Genomic DNA, 14,574 nt, shown 5'->3' with positions numbered 1-14,574 from the left:
CAAGTCCCACCTTTTTTTTGTGCTCGCATGTGTGTCGGCCTGCTGGCGCTCGCGAGTGTGCCAGCATGACTTTGGTGCTATTTTTTTAGGCCGGCATTGTATGCCGGCGCCGGCATGAAACATGGCCGCTGGTATGGTGTTGGCATGAAACATGGCCGCTGGCATGATCGGCCGCGGACCTTTTTTAAATATGTTGACCGCGGACATGAAATGAGCCGACGTGTTGAACGCACTGCCGACCTAAATCTAAAACAGGACGGATGCCGGACGGACGGCCAACCCAAACGGATAAAAAACGAACAAATTTGCCGTCCATTTGGAACGGCCCGTTGGAGTTGCTTTTACAGAACAGCTATTGGCCTGCTGCCTCCATAAATTAATTGCAGTTTACAGTTACATGCACGATGCTTAAACTGGCAGCTATGCTTCAGAATGTTGGTTTTGTCCCTTGGTCAAGTGTCAATCCATCCTATTAGAAATAAGCTTTGCTACAGAAAAGAAAAGTAACGACTTATGAGATGCAAAAGGTGAAAAGGGCCACTGCTGAAAGCTACAGTTTCACAATGATTAGCATTTCTTAAAAAGCTTCATGATTTGCAGTGGGTTTCATGTGTTCTCAAGCAGTTGTATAATAGTATTTGATTAACAAGCTGAGTATTTCCTGCACATACATACAACATCAGTTTACAAACGCACATGGACATTCTCCCAAGAGGCCTTTCTACCTTAAATCCAGTAAAAAGATCAACTTAATTAAAACACTCGATGAAAACCTACAAGAAGATTTCTTAATTGATTAGAGGAAGCTGCTTGGCTCCTTCCCTCAGCCAGAGAGACAGCTAGAGCTGGACTGGCCCTCCACGCCAGTGCCAGTGAATATAAATGAGCCCCAAGAGCACATGTCATAATAGCTCTGGCAATATCAACTTCATGTCATTGTCCTGGTAACTTTTTTTCCCTAATGGTGGTAGTCAAACTTAGGAATGTTTGGCCAACATACAACTCCTAAAACGAGTTAGCACCACAACTAATCTAGTCAGAGGGAGTAGCGACTAACAGCCAGAACCAGGCTCTACCCTCAAGAGGAGAGGACAGGATAGGATTTAGGACTACCATCAGCCACGCAAAGCCACAACCATCCTGCGCTAGCATATACTCCCTTTTAGCCTTCCCCTGATCCCGTGGGTAATCTCCCTTTGCGCGAGGAAATTCTTGTTAGGCCATGACAGTGACTCTCTCCGCTTCTCCATCGTGGATGCCCCGTCTGTCTATATAGCCGTCATCTATCTCCCACAGTTCCACTACCTTCTGACACCTTCTCCTCCTCAAATCCCGCCCTCCCTCCCTCGCCCGCTCACTCGCCAGTGCTGCTCACCATGGATCTGTGCTAAATGCAGAGCGAGCTCGCAGACTCGTAGCGTTTCTCCCGGCCCGGTCTGCTGCAAGATGTAATCTGGGTCTCGTCTCACACCCTGTGGCCATCTCAGTACACTCTCCGACTCCTTCGTGTTTCCGAGGGGAAGTGAAGTGAAGTGAATCCCTTTTTCGGGGTCCCGAGGAAATGGAGGAGAGCTTCGTGCCCCTCCGAGGCATCAAGAACGACCTCCGTGGGCGGCTCACCTGCTACAAGCAGGACTGGACCGGAGGCTTCAGTGCCGGTATAAGGTATATATGCACGCATCTGCCTTGCTCTCTCCTAGCATTGCGTTGGCGGCACAAGATCTTGGAATGACGAAGCTGCTGCGTCCCGTGTGTTTCAGGATCCTAGCGCCAACCACCTACATATTCTTCGCGTCCGCGATACCCGTGATATCGTTCGGGGAGCAATTGGAGAGGAGCACCGGTAATGGAGGAGCCAAGTTTTCTGTTTTTTTTTTGTTTTTTTGTTTTTTTTTTGGTGGGGGTGTGTGTGTGTTTGAGTTCTGTTTTGGTGTTAGTTTCAGTGCATTTGAGTGAGTGACCAGACAAGCTTGCTTACTTACTAAGGGGGCTCTAATGGTTGGTGCAGATGGAGTGCTCACAGCAGTGCAGACACTGGCATCCACCGCCCTGTGCGGCATAATCCACTCCGTTGTAGGAGGGCAGCCCCTGCTGATCCTCGGCGTTGCCGAGCCGACGGTGATCATGTACACATTCATGTTCAGCTTTGCCAAGGACAGGGCCGACCTCGGTCCCAACCTCTTCCTCGCCTGGGCCGGTTGGTAAGTCATCCCTGTTGCATTGATGCAGATGGTTACTGTTGTGGGTTGGTCCAGTTGCAGTTTAAAAAAAATTGGGTTTGAAGCCATGGATTTGTGTGTGCAGGGTCTGCGTCTGGACTGCCGTCTTGCTGTTCTTGCTGGCGGTGCTAGGCGCGTGCTCCATAATAAACCGGTTCACCCGCATCGCCGGCGAGCTGTTCGGGCTCCTCATCGCAATGCTCTTCATGCAGCAAGCTATCAAGGTTGGTACACACACCAGGGCCTCTTTTGGTGTCCTTGCTTGTTTGGTCTTGACATCATGTGATGATGCAGAGAGTTATCGAGACATTTTGTCGATGTTGGTTCGGTTTCTTTGAGGTGAATGTGGTATGAACTTGATGCAAAACACAAAGTACTTCTCTAAGAGTTGTGCACTACTGTAGTGCCAACTAGTGGGAGAGCCTACTAGGTTAGTCCAATGACATGTGCAGAAGCTGAAAAGCACATGGAGGCTAATAGGGATGTCCTCAAATTGCACAATCAGTGATTATGCTGTTTGGCCATTGCTCCAACTAAATGTTTCCTTGTCCTAAATCTCTAATTATGCTTTGGCCTAAATTCTAAACACTGGAAGTATTCAAATAAAAAATGTTTATTTGAGATAACAAATGGTCAGTAACAGAAGCATTGTGCAAGCTGAACTATCTGTATTTAATAAACGGTTGCAAGCGTGGCTCACATACCTGGGTTGGACGCAGGGGCTTGTTGACGAGTTCCGCATTCCTGAGAGGGAGAACATAAAAGCACTACAGTTTGTTCCATCATGGAGGTTTGCCAACGGAATGTTCGCTATCGTGTTGTCATTTGGCCTTTTGCTCACCGCGCTGCGGAGCAGGAAAGCGCGATCCTGGCGCTATGGGGCAGGTACATCCACTGTCAATTGTAACTGGTCCTGCAGATGCTATGAGAATTTTATTGCCTCAAATCTCCTCCACTTTCCCCTACAATTGTTATGCGGTTCAGTTAACAAACTCTGTATTGCTCCACTTTCTTTGCTTTGTCGCACCTTAGGTTGGCTGCGTGGCTTCATCGCTGACTACGGCGTTCCACTGATGGTGCTGGTGTGGACTGGAGTTTCCTACATACCACATGACAGTGTGCCGAAAGGAATCCCGCGGCGCCTCTTCAGTCCTAATCCATGGTCCCCTGGTGCATATGACAATTGGACAGTCATCCAGGTACTACTACATAAACTCAACCAGACTTCTGAGACATTCAAGTTTCTTCATGAGAACCATCAGAGCTCATCAAATGTTTCCAATACCATTGAGCAGGATATGCCCAATGTGCCACTCATGTACATCATTGGTGCCTTCATGCCTGCAACAATGATTGCTGTCCTGTACTACTTTGATCACAGCGTAGCGTCCCAGCTTGCCCAGCAGGCAGAGTTCAACTTGAGGAAACCTCCATCTTTCCACTATGATTTGCTTCTCCTAGGCTTCCTGGTATGTCCATATGAGTACAACTCTAGGTAATGACTTCAATATTTGGTTTATGTTTATCTTATTTCAGTGTAATTTCTTGAACAGACATTGCTATGTGGCCTAATTGGTATCCCTCCATCCAATGGCGTCATTCCACAGTCGCCGATGCATACAAAGAGCTTGGCTACTCTAAAGCATCAGGTAGGATATAGGAATGTTCTGAACTTCTGATACTTGATCAATACTTGACACTTCCATTAAAATGGCTATAAATTTCTCTACAGATACTCCGTAACCGACTAGTGGCCACGGCACGGCAAAGCATGCGCCAGAACGCTAGCTTGAGCCAACTGTACAACAGCATGCAGGACGCTTATCATCAGATTCAGACACCGCTGATCCACCAGCAACAGTCCGTCAAAGTACGCCCGGATCTGATTGAAATTAAATTGTCACGGTATTGTATATAGAAGTAGTATAGTGCATGAATCTGATATTACAGTGCCATTTTCACAAAATGTAGGGCTTAAACGAGCTTAAGGACTCCACTGTCCAGTTAGCATCAAGCATGGGTAACTTCGATGCACCGGTTGACGAGACAATCTTTGACATAGAGAAAGAGATTGATGATCTGCTGCCTATGGAGGTCAAGGAGCAAAGGTTGAGCAACTTTCTACAGGCTGTGATGGTTGGGGGCTGTATTGCCGCTATGCCGCTGCTTAAGAAGATCCCCACGGCTGTCCTCTGGGGCTATTTTGCCTTCATGGCAATTGAGAGCTTGCCAGGTAACCAGTTCTGGGAACGGATATTGCTGCTCTTCACTGCTCCCAGCAGAAGATACAAGTAAGTTTCACTCGTTTTGTTACTGTAAAGTCAGGAAATCTGAACATGCTACTGCACACATGTATGGAAGTACACACGGATGCATAATCTGACTCTGATGGAAACAATAAATCGTATTATTATATATACAGCAGTAAAATCAAATATGTAAAATTGTTTGTAGTCTAGTAATCAGCAGCCCCCGTGCGAGACTTAAATGCTTACTGTTTACCAATCTTTGCAGGGTGCTAGAAGAGTACCACACAACATTTGTCGAGACCGTGCCATTCAAGACGATAGCCATGTTCACACTTTTCCAGACAACATATCTGCTTGTTTGCTTTGGGATCACATGGATCCCGATAGCTGGGGTTCTTTTCCCCCTCATGATCATGCTCCTGGTTCCAGTCAGGCAGTATATCCTCCCAAAGCTCTTCAAAGGTGCACATCTCAATGACCTGGACGCAGCGGAGTATGAGGAATCACCGGCTATACCATTCAACCTTGCTGCGGTGAGTCCATCAACTCTTGATCTGTCCTGAAAAGCAGCCTTGCATATCACCATGCCATTTTGTAAGGTTTAGCTTATGACGGCTGAACAATTTTAATCCTGTTACACTAGCTTGACACTCACTTATGTAAATTTCAGCAAGATATTGATGTTGCATTGGGACACACCCAGAGCGCAGAGATCCTTGATGACATGGTCACCAGAAGTCGCGGTGAGATCAAGCGCCTGAATAGTCCGAAGATCACCAGCTCAGGTGGCACTCCTGTCACAGAACTGAAAGGCATCCGCAGTCCTTGTATTTCTGAGAAGGCCTACAGCCCTCGCATCACCGAGCTGAGGCATGAACGCAGCCCTCTAGGGGGGCGAGACAGTCCACGGACGGGAGAGGCCCGACCATCCAAGCTCGGTGAAGGCTCAACACCAAAGTGAAGCAGTGATGCTGCATTGCACATATAAGCTATGGCGCTGCTGGAAATAAATTATATCGATAACTCGAGCATCAGTCTAATATAAGATGTCTACTGATGCGGTATGATGCCACTATATGATGGCCAGTGATGAAGTATGAAAATAGGCTGATGTGTATCTATCTGTAGCCTCCTGATCCAAGGGAGTACTGTATGTGTAATCTCTGAATGAGTAGAATATTATAGCGTCTACTTTGAAGCTTTTTCGAGTCTCACTTTTCTACGTAACTACAAATTGTTCATATTATTCTTTGATTTTTACACCAAATTGGTGAGTGATGAGCATCATTTCTGTTTGCATATTTGTTGAACTTAAGTATGAGTGCTGTGGAGGCCTATTACTCCCTCCATCTCAAAATAAGTGTCTTAAGCTTAGTATAATTTTGTAAATAAGCTAGTACAATGTTGAGACAGTTATTTTGGGACAAGGGGAGTATTTTGCTACCACTTGCCAGTTGAATATGACACTTAACTGATCCTATTACCTTCTGAGTACTGTACATTTTTTGCTGATTAAAATGGTGAACAGTGACAAGTTCAAGTTTTTACAAACAATATATATTTGTAATCTAACAGCTCAAGCTATTGAATGAGATCCACTTGATGGATGGAAATATTACTTGAATTGCGACAACGTTGCTTCAAATGGGTGCTGAAACCCCGCTTAATTCAGAATGCAAAGTTCTTCCCAAGTGTCCTGTGCGAAACGCAAATCGCGTCAAATTCAATGAACTGAAAGTTGAGAGAGTTGAGGCAACTGTGTAAAATTTATAGGAAAATTTGCAGCCTGGCCAATACCCTTGCCGACTCGAGGACTCCGTGTGACACGCATGCGGAAAACAAGATAAGTTGAGGCATGACTGATTTCGACAGAAAGAAGATTGCACAGGGAGATACCAATTGCCTGACAATCTGAGCCTATTGGTAGAGCAGGCCATGCTGATTTCACCAGCAATTTACTGGTACATGCACCAGAACATGGTAGATAGGTATGATCTGTGGTGTGGTGGTGCTGTTGCAAAGCCAACTACCGAGTACAGCTGCTGAACAGTGCCTTAATTGTACTTGTCCATGTTTGCTATAGAGGGAAAGATGCCAAGATCAGGAGGGAATTCAAGCAACAGCTCTTTCAACCTGCAACACATGCCTGCAGGCTGCAGTAGGCAGAAAGCTACCGGGCTGGCATCCCTCTTTCAACGGCAGCCATGATTCCAACTTTAGAAGACATTGCACTGCACTGGTCATGGAGCATTGACCTACTGAAACCAGGGGTACCATAGCCACCAGAGAGTTCATCTGTATGCAGTCCAGGTCATAGGCTCATAGGAGCTGCTGCTGCTGCTGCCGCCGCCTTGTCATTCCGCTGGACTAGACGACGCCCCCCAATTGTCGACAATCATGGTCGCCGTCGCCCTTTTCCTCAACCGATGATTCCCTCGACAACCCGTGAGCTAGGGCTAGTGATCGGATGGACCTCACGGGTGATGAGCCCGTGCCGGAAAGGAGTGGTTGGAGTTCGTCGGCATGGCGGAAGAGGAAGGTTGAAGGATGTCCATCCTTGAGGTCCTTTGGGTGATGTCTGGATGACAATCTTTTGTCAGGCATGGGTGTTCCTTCACCATCATTTGACCTGCAGACAGTAAGTGGTGTTTCGCACCCTGCAGTGCAGGGAATTCCTGAACTGGCCCCGGCTCTCTGAACCCATCATCCTCATCAGTTCCTTTCCTCTCATCTCTTTGACGCAATGCCGTCCGTTTTGTCGCGCTTTTCCGGATTCTGGAGAGCAATGTGACAAAATACCACCCATAGGGTTGTAGCTGCTTCAGCTGAAAGCTGAGATATCATATCCGTTCATGTTAGGTCCAGAGGGGCAGATGCATCATCCAGGATCTACAAATGTGACCATGAATAATTGGGATGCATCCTGTTACTCCAGTAAGTCAAACTTCTTGGTAAGAGTGATTCCCTTGCTTTTTACGGAGAAAGAATAAACTGAAGGCGACAGCAATCTTCAGTGTTATAATCTGGCATTTCGTAGTCATGAGTTTTTTAGTTGTGTAGACAGTATACTGCAGACCATCCAGTGAGATCCTCGAAAAGCCTTGGGAGTTTCAGGTGATTGCAAAATTCAAACTTCAATTGTCCAAAAAAAACAGAGAAAAAACACTGGCACGGATATTTCCGGTTTTGCAAACTTGTGACCTAGTCAGCTCCATGGTAATGGAACCGATGAACATGTCTCAATACATTATCAGAAGAAGAAAAACCAAGAAACACATCTGTTTTCACACAGATTGGAGCATTTAAAATTGCTGAAGATTTACACCTCAACAAAACAGCTAGCGCTTAGCATGTATGGGTCGATTACATCCAGAAGCACAGTAAAATGCAACTGATGAAAAATCACTGCTTTATTAAGTCAACAACAAATAAAAGCATTAGATGGTCCTTGTGTCGGAAGAGAAAAACAATTCAACAGCCATAGGATCAAGCCACTGTTCAATTCATACAGGATATGCCGATAGTCTACTTTCAACTTTCTTAACCTGAGAATTTACGCCCCGTCATCTTCTCGGATTCATATATTATGTGATTGATAAGGCCCCGTGCCGCACTGCATAGCAAGATATAATTTCAGAATGTATGTTCCAACGAGAATAAAAAGGTAAGACAGACAAAAGTTGAAGGTGCCCACGGAGCAGTAACTTACTCATCCTTCATTTTCTGTATCTTCTCTGGATCAGTTTCATGCATGTTTTTCTTGAACTGTTCCCTCACCATGGAAACAAGAAGCCCTGTATTATGTTGCTGAGTCATAAAATACAACAACTGAGTCAAACATGCACCTTCATAAAGTTACACAAATATGCCATAACATCAAGAGTAAACAGGATTTATTAGTTCTAATTTGTGATGGTCTTTTATTCTACTGTGGAGCTGGTTCTCCATCTTGTAAATGAAAACACAATTTGCATATTCCAGGTGCAACGTATTTTACTAACATCAGTATAAAGTGCCTGAAAACAATAGAACCTCTTATACATGTTATGCTTCCAAAGAACGTTGATTCCTTGGAGCAGTTTTCATTACAAGAAAACAATGGTAAGCAACTCAAAATCTATGTACAGATGCTTAAGTGGCACAGGAACTGACGATGGAGCGACCAGACTGTTAGTTCTCCTGGAACCAGGAACGAATCCAAGGGGGGACAACAGCGATTAGGTGACCACGCCTATACAGCTTCGAACGATTAGCTTCCCCCCCCCCCCCCCACACACACACACACGCACACACAAATAACGTGAAAATGAAGCCCGGATGTCTACTCCCTAAGGCCCAAGGCCACGCATTACAAGCCAAAATCCAGCAACAGTAGTCCACGTCCCCACGATCATCAGAAGACAAATCGATCGGTCTAGGTCATCCACGTTGTTTTCCTCTGCCCTTGTCCGACGCTGCCGCCACAGGTTAGGGCAGTTTTGCTCTAGTCTAGAGTGCATGTGTTCTGGTTCCAGCTGATGCAAAATTTGAAAGGACTGGCGATCCATGTTGCTGTTGCATGGACACATGGCCGGCCGATCGTTCTCACGGCCAACATGAGCGGCAGGCAACATATGGCAAAGATGGGTTAGTTTACTTCCATCTCTCCCTCTCTCTTGGAGTATTCTTTTTGTGGGGAACTCTCTGGAGTAAGTCTACATTCATCTCTAATTCTCAATATATCTCATTAGTTTGTCGAATCTCATTTTCCAACGTGGAAAATCGTAGAAACTACAAACATTGAAATTAATTAGGGGCCATCTGATTGACCAGCCATGCTTGTGTTGATAACTTGACATCAAGAGGAAGCTAACAATATTCACAGTATGTAATGATGATATGTTTTCCTATGGTTCCAAACTTTTGATACTTATAGTTCTTGACTCCCCCCCCCCCCCCCCAACCGTTCTGGCTCCGTCCCTGCCTGGAACACTCTAGGGTTAAATATACTTGAGGAGAACAGAGCAAGCTGAGTGCGTGTTAAGAAATACTATGTACAAGATAAAGATAGTTCAAACAAAAGTACACTTACCTGACTACCGATGAACTTAGCCCTCCTTAAGCACTCGCGGTATAACTACATCATAACAAAAAGAGCTTATAAGCGCCGATAACATTTTCTCCTCATGCCATCATTTATTTATTATTTTGTGTGACCAGTTCTGATGATGATGAAGAGCTCAGCTAGGTGCACGAGAGTACTAGACATGATTTGCAAAGGCTGAAGCTAAAAGGGTAAACTAACTGACAGAGCTACTCCAACTACAGAAATGAAATTTCAGAACTTACTACTCATTACCATCACCATGTACAGGTCATGATGGGGGTAATTTGTCTATTAAAAAGGTGAAATAGGAGCCTTACTCTAAGCGCATTATCGGCAAGTTCTGGAGGTAAAGCTTTCTGAAGTGAAGGCATCTTCCTTTACTCTGAAATAGTCAGTCAGAAAGTCGGCTACTTAAACATGTAAATCTCAAAGCTTTATTATTCGCCTACAGCAATTAAGGAAAAATAATCCAGACAATGTTTTTCATTACAAAAAGGTTCAAGGCACACACACCAGTACAACATACTACCACAGAAAAGAGTATAGATTAAAAAATACCAATATGCACACAAAAGCTATATATCAACAACTTGCAAGAAACAAGGGAACAGAACCATATCCAAAAATGTGATACAACTCGAATGCACCAATACAGATACGGGTATCAGTATCGGGCCAATACGAATACATAAATTCTCCATTTTAGAAAAGTGCCAATACGGATACGTTGTAGCTACTCAAAGCAATCTGGAGGAGATGAGAATAAGAGATCTTCAAAGATCAGAGAAGAAAGAAGAGGAGATGAGCTTGGCTGGGCAGGAGAAATGGAGAAGAGAACTGTACATACATGGCTGCTGCGTGAGAGAGGACGTTGGTGAGGAGGAGCAGCTCGTTACCGGCTAGCGGCCGCCGTCGCCGCCGGCGGCCCTGGGACCTGGGTGAGCAGCCGTTGGCGACCGGCTGGTGTGAGCACGGGAGGGAGGAAAGATGCTGTGAGGGAACCGATGGGGCGCATCGGGGCACTAGGGTTGCTGGTTGCCTCTTAATTGGGCTGAGTGGGCTCTTACCTGGGATGGAAAAGCATCCAAAATGTCCTGGCAAAGTATCCTATGTATCGGGGGCGTATCGGAGGAGTATCAGTACCGGATACGGTATCCAATACGAATTCGCTGGTCGGCTGAAGTATCCGTGCATTTGAGGATACAACCTTACAATCACACCAAGGACCTTGGTACAAGCAGTAAGAGACTGCATGAAAGTACCAGCTTCCAAAGCAAGGATCATCCAAATACTCCCTCCGTCCGAAAATACTTGTCCGAGGAATGGATGTATCTAGATGTATTTTAGTTCTAGATACATCCATTTCTATTCATTTTTGCGACAAGGAATTCCTGACGGAGGGAGTAGTAAACAGGCCTGAATTGCTCCTTTGTTGATCAACACAAACATTACAGACCAACATATCACAACATCTATAAAATTAGATGGGCCTTGGGCTGCTACCCAAGAGACAAAGAGCAAACTACAAGACCTTGTGAACACCCGTTCAAGAAGATGCCTTTCTTCCACAAGCAATTTCTACTAAACTGTGGACACTGCAAATTCACAGTAATTATACTGATCCAGGCATTTCATGGAGAAGGAAAGGAGAGGGTGGGTTATTTGGGGCTTCTTTGGTTACCAGGGAGGATTCCAGGCAAAAAAATATCAGAAATATTGTGAAAAGATCAAAACAAATCATAATGTTTGGACAACTAATTGCAGTGCACTATGTTCAGTCCTTCAGTATATCCAGAAGAGGAAGAAAAATAAAGTCACACAAGCAAGACAGTGTAAGGAAAATAAAGTCATACAAGTAAATAAAGCAAGAAAGAGACCTAATTGGCGAGAACTTCTATTTGGCAAGAACTAATGATGGGAAAAAAAGACAGGAACTGATATAACCTCTACTCTGGGAGAAAGCTGTGATCAGACTTCATGAATTATCATATATCCATGATATGAGGCATGCTACTCATGTTAAATCCTAAGGAACTGGGAGTACTTGCTCAGTGGCTCCAGGGGCTAAGTTACAGGCGGACTGCAGTGCCCACACACTCAAAGCAAGTGGCAACTGAATCATGGAAAAGCATTAGAGTTTAGATCGTTGCGGCTATGTATAAATAACTCTAGGATGAAACCAGAATATATAGCAATTCGATGCACATAGATGAAGCAATTGGCTCTAGCTGTTTGAGGAAAGCAATTCAGTGCACATAGATGCAGCAACTGGCTCTAGCTGTTTCAGGAACCAGTAAAATAGGACAAGGGTTTAGATGCAATCAGTTTTGTGCCATGATTAGCGATGGTTTTTTCTCAGAAGTTGTCCCCCAAGATGCAAAGCTGCAGATCAATTGCCATCGAGAAAGAGGGTTAGGAAACTGAAACCACAACATCTACAACAGATCTGTGGACAGCTCGGTTGCCTTGTGAATATAATTAGTTGAAGCAGACTCCGGTGCCATCCAAGCTTGCTAAATGGGCTGTAATGATATATGATGGCCTACCTATCCTGCCAGTGTTTAGCAAAGATACATCTATGCACAAAGTTCATCCGCGGGGAAATGGTGGGACACCTCACTCATGGCTGCTTAACAAGGTGATGGTCAACTAAACATTCGCATTGCTGAGGAAGAACTGCAGTCAGTGGGGACAAGATGCTCTCCATCCCCAGCACCCAAGAGCGGGGTGAGCATCGAAAAAACAGGCAAAGAGGAGGAGACTCGGCTAGCCTTCGCAGGTCTGGGGACATCTAGCACGTCGGTGAGAGACTGCGGTGAGCGCGTCGGAGTAGAGAGTAGGCGTAGCCGGAGGAGGAGAAGGTAGACGAGGCTGTCGCCGTCGCCGGAGGGAGGTGTAGTTGCTCGGAGGAGGCATGGAGCTCGGTCGTCGGATCAAACCTGGCGAGATCAGTCGGATCAACCTCTAGGTTTCCAACCATTCCGGTAGGATCACTCCACAGCGATCCAGTAGATGGATGGCGGGGGCCGGGGGGAGAGGAGAGAGGGACTCGAGGTGGAGAGTAACTGCGGGATTCAAGGAGGCACAATGCTTGAGGGCGCCAGTGTACCTGGGGTTCTCGTAGCGGCCGACGGCGGCGGCGGCGGCGGCGGCGGCCTCTGGACCGGTGTGTGAACGACTGCTACGTCGTGGCAAGGGATACCTCGCTGGTACTTGCCCATAGACCTGTTCGATATTGGGTTGGGCTTATTCCGTTGCCTAGTGACCCATAAAGCCCACGTAATAATGTCAGAAAGTATAGTTTTCACCGTTAAATCCATCTCAAAAGACCCTGTAGTCCTGTACTTTAAACGGGTCATTCCAAGTATTTGGCATGTAGCTCTGGCAAACGCTGCAGGCGTCGGCAACTGGTAAGAGTTGAGAATCAAACCGGGGATCTGCTGACTGACTGCGCACTGTAGTAACCACCCCACCACGGAAACGTAATGCACAAAGTTCCATCATTTTTTATCTTATCATGTTTTCTTTCTTTTTTCTTCTTTTTTGTTTTTTGTTTTAGTTTTTCTTTTTTTACAGTTTCCTTTTATCTTACCATCAATTTGGATGAACTTTTTTCTAACTAAAAGATTTTTCAAATATTTTTAAATTTTTTACAAATTCAATAAAAAAAAATTAAATTTGTTGAACTTTTTTCAAGATTGACGATTTTTCAAATTTGTGAACTTTTTTCAAAATAAATTAACTATTTTTCAAACTCGATGTTTTTTTTGACAAAGTCGATGAACTTTTATAAAAAAACAATGAATTTTATTTCAAAAATGATAATTTTTTTAAACCTTTTCATAAAGTTTTTTAAAAATCGGTGAATTTTTCTAAGTTTGTGAACTTTTCCTCAAAAAGATGAAATATTTCTCAAAATCGATAAACTTTCTTTAAGTTTGTGAATTTTTTGTCTCAACATCGATGAACGTTTTTAAATTCACAATTTCTTAAAAAGAAATAAAAAACTAGGTGATGAATAAATAGTGAGTCCATAATTGTTCTTACAATTTAGCACTACTAAATTCACGAGTGTGCAATGGTTGTGTTGGTTAGTAAGCTTAGAGCGTGACACGTGGCGGAGCTGAGAACGCGCCAAGTGGTGGCGTGTGGGAGTGATCGTTCGGAGGCTCCCGAATAAGTGCTCGCTAACTAGTTGCTCTTAGCTCGCCGATCAGCGACCTACCGCGTACCCCCCTTGCGTGCTGCTATTTGTATTGGCCAGCCCATTCCCCGATTTCATCTTATCCAGGTTTTGGGGAGGTTCTAGCCCTAAATTGTTTATTTTGCATTTCTATTTTTTCTATCTTTTTCTTTTTCCATTTGTTCTTTCTGGGTTTTTTATTTTTCTTTTATGTCTTTTCTTCTTTCTTTGTTTTTTCCAATTTGCACACATCTTTCATGTTCATGAACATTTTCTGAATCATTATCATTTTTTGAAATTCATGAACATTGTTTTGAAATTGTGAATGTTTCTAAAAATCATGATAAATGTTTAAACCATGAACATTTTCTTTTGAACGAGTGAACAATTTTTGAAATATGGGAACACATTTTTAATTTCAGGAAAAAATGTTTGTGATGAACATTGTTTGAGTTCACGAATAATTTTTGAATAAGCAAATATTTTTTGTATTCTGGGAACAATTGTTTAAATACCAGACCATTTATTGAATATTGTGAAGGTTTCATAGAAATCCATGATTTTTTTATATAATTCATGTATACATGAACTTTTTTTGGAATTTTTATTATGAAATTCATTAATATTTTTGAAAATTGTGCAGATTTTCTTAATAGATCAACTTTTTCTTGAAATCATGAATTATGTTGAATACGTGAGCATTTATCATTTCGTGAACATTCTTTTCACAATTCGCAAATTTTTTAAAACCTTGAATTATTTTTTTAAAGTAATAAAAGTTAAAATGGAAAGAAAAAAGCAAAAAAAAACAAGGGGCTTCTTACCCCGCACATAGGC

At 44.0% G+C, this 14,574-nt stretch overlaps 2 protein-coding genes across 2 annotated transcripts; one reads left to right on the top strand and one right to left on the bottom strand.

The window, feature by feature from the left end:
* Nucleotides 1-1,134: 1,134 nt before the first annotated feature.
* On the top strand, nucleotides 1,135-5,666 carry LOC123395257 (boron transporter 1-like). Its single transcript, XM_045090218.1, has 12 exons — nucleotides 1,135-1,665; nucleotides 1,761-1,843; nucleotides 2,009-2,201; nucleotides 2,305-2,443; nucleotides 2,939-3,104; nucleotides 3,252-3,418; nucleotides 3,515-3,688; nucleotides 3,773-3,868; nucleotides 3,952-4,089; nucleotides 4,191-4,510; nucleotides 4,734-5,001; nucleotides 5,139-5,666. Exons 1-12 carry the CDS (start codon nucleotides 1,562-1,564, stop codon nucleotides 5,427-5,429), a joined length of 2,139 nt encoding a protein of 712 aa, XP_044946153.1. The 5' UTR covers nucleotides 1,135-1,561; the 3' UTR covers nucleotides 5,430-5,666.
* A 2,194-nt stretch (nucleotides 5,667-7,860) lies between these two features.
* LOC123397689 lies at nucleotides 7,861-12,753 on the bottom strand. Its single transcript, XM_045092227.1, has 5 exons — nucleotides 12,664-12,753; nucleotides 9,872-9,936; nucleotides 9,540-9,584; nucleotides 8,178-8,275; nucleotides 7,861-8,081 (listed from the first exon to the last, which is right to left on the bottom strand). Exons 2-5 carry the CDS (start codon nucleotides 9,923-9,925, stop codon nucleotides 8,009-8,011), a joined length of 270 nt encoding a protein of 89 aa, XP_044948162.1. The 5' UTR covers nucleotides 9,926-9,936; nucleotides 12,664-12,753; the 3' UTR covers nucleotides 7,861-8,008.
* Between the last annotated feature and the right edge of the window lie 1,821 nt (nucleotides 12,754-14,574).

Source organism: Hordeum vulgare, chromosome 5H, assembly GCF_904849725.1.
Source record: "Hordeum vulgare subsp. vulgare chromosome 5H, MorexV3_pseudomolecules_assembly, whole genome shotgun sequence".
Lineage (NCBI taxonomy): Eukaryota > Viridiplantae > Streptophyta > Magnoliopsida > Poales > Poaceae > Hordeum > Hordeum vulgare.
The sequence above is the reverse complement of the archived record's forward strand: the minus strand, read 5'-3'. Positions and strand labels throughout refer to the sequence as shown.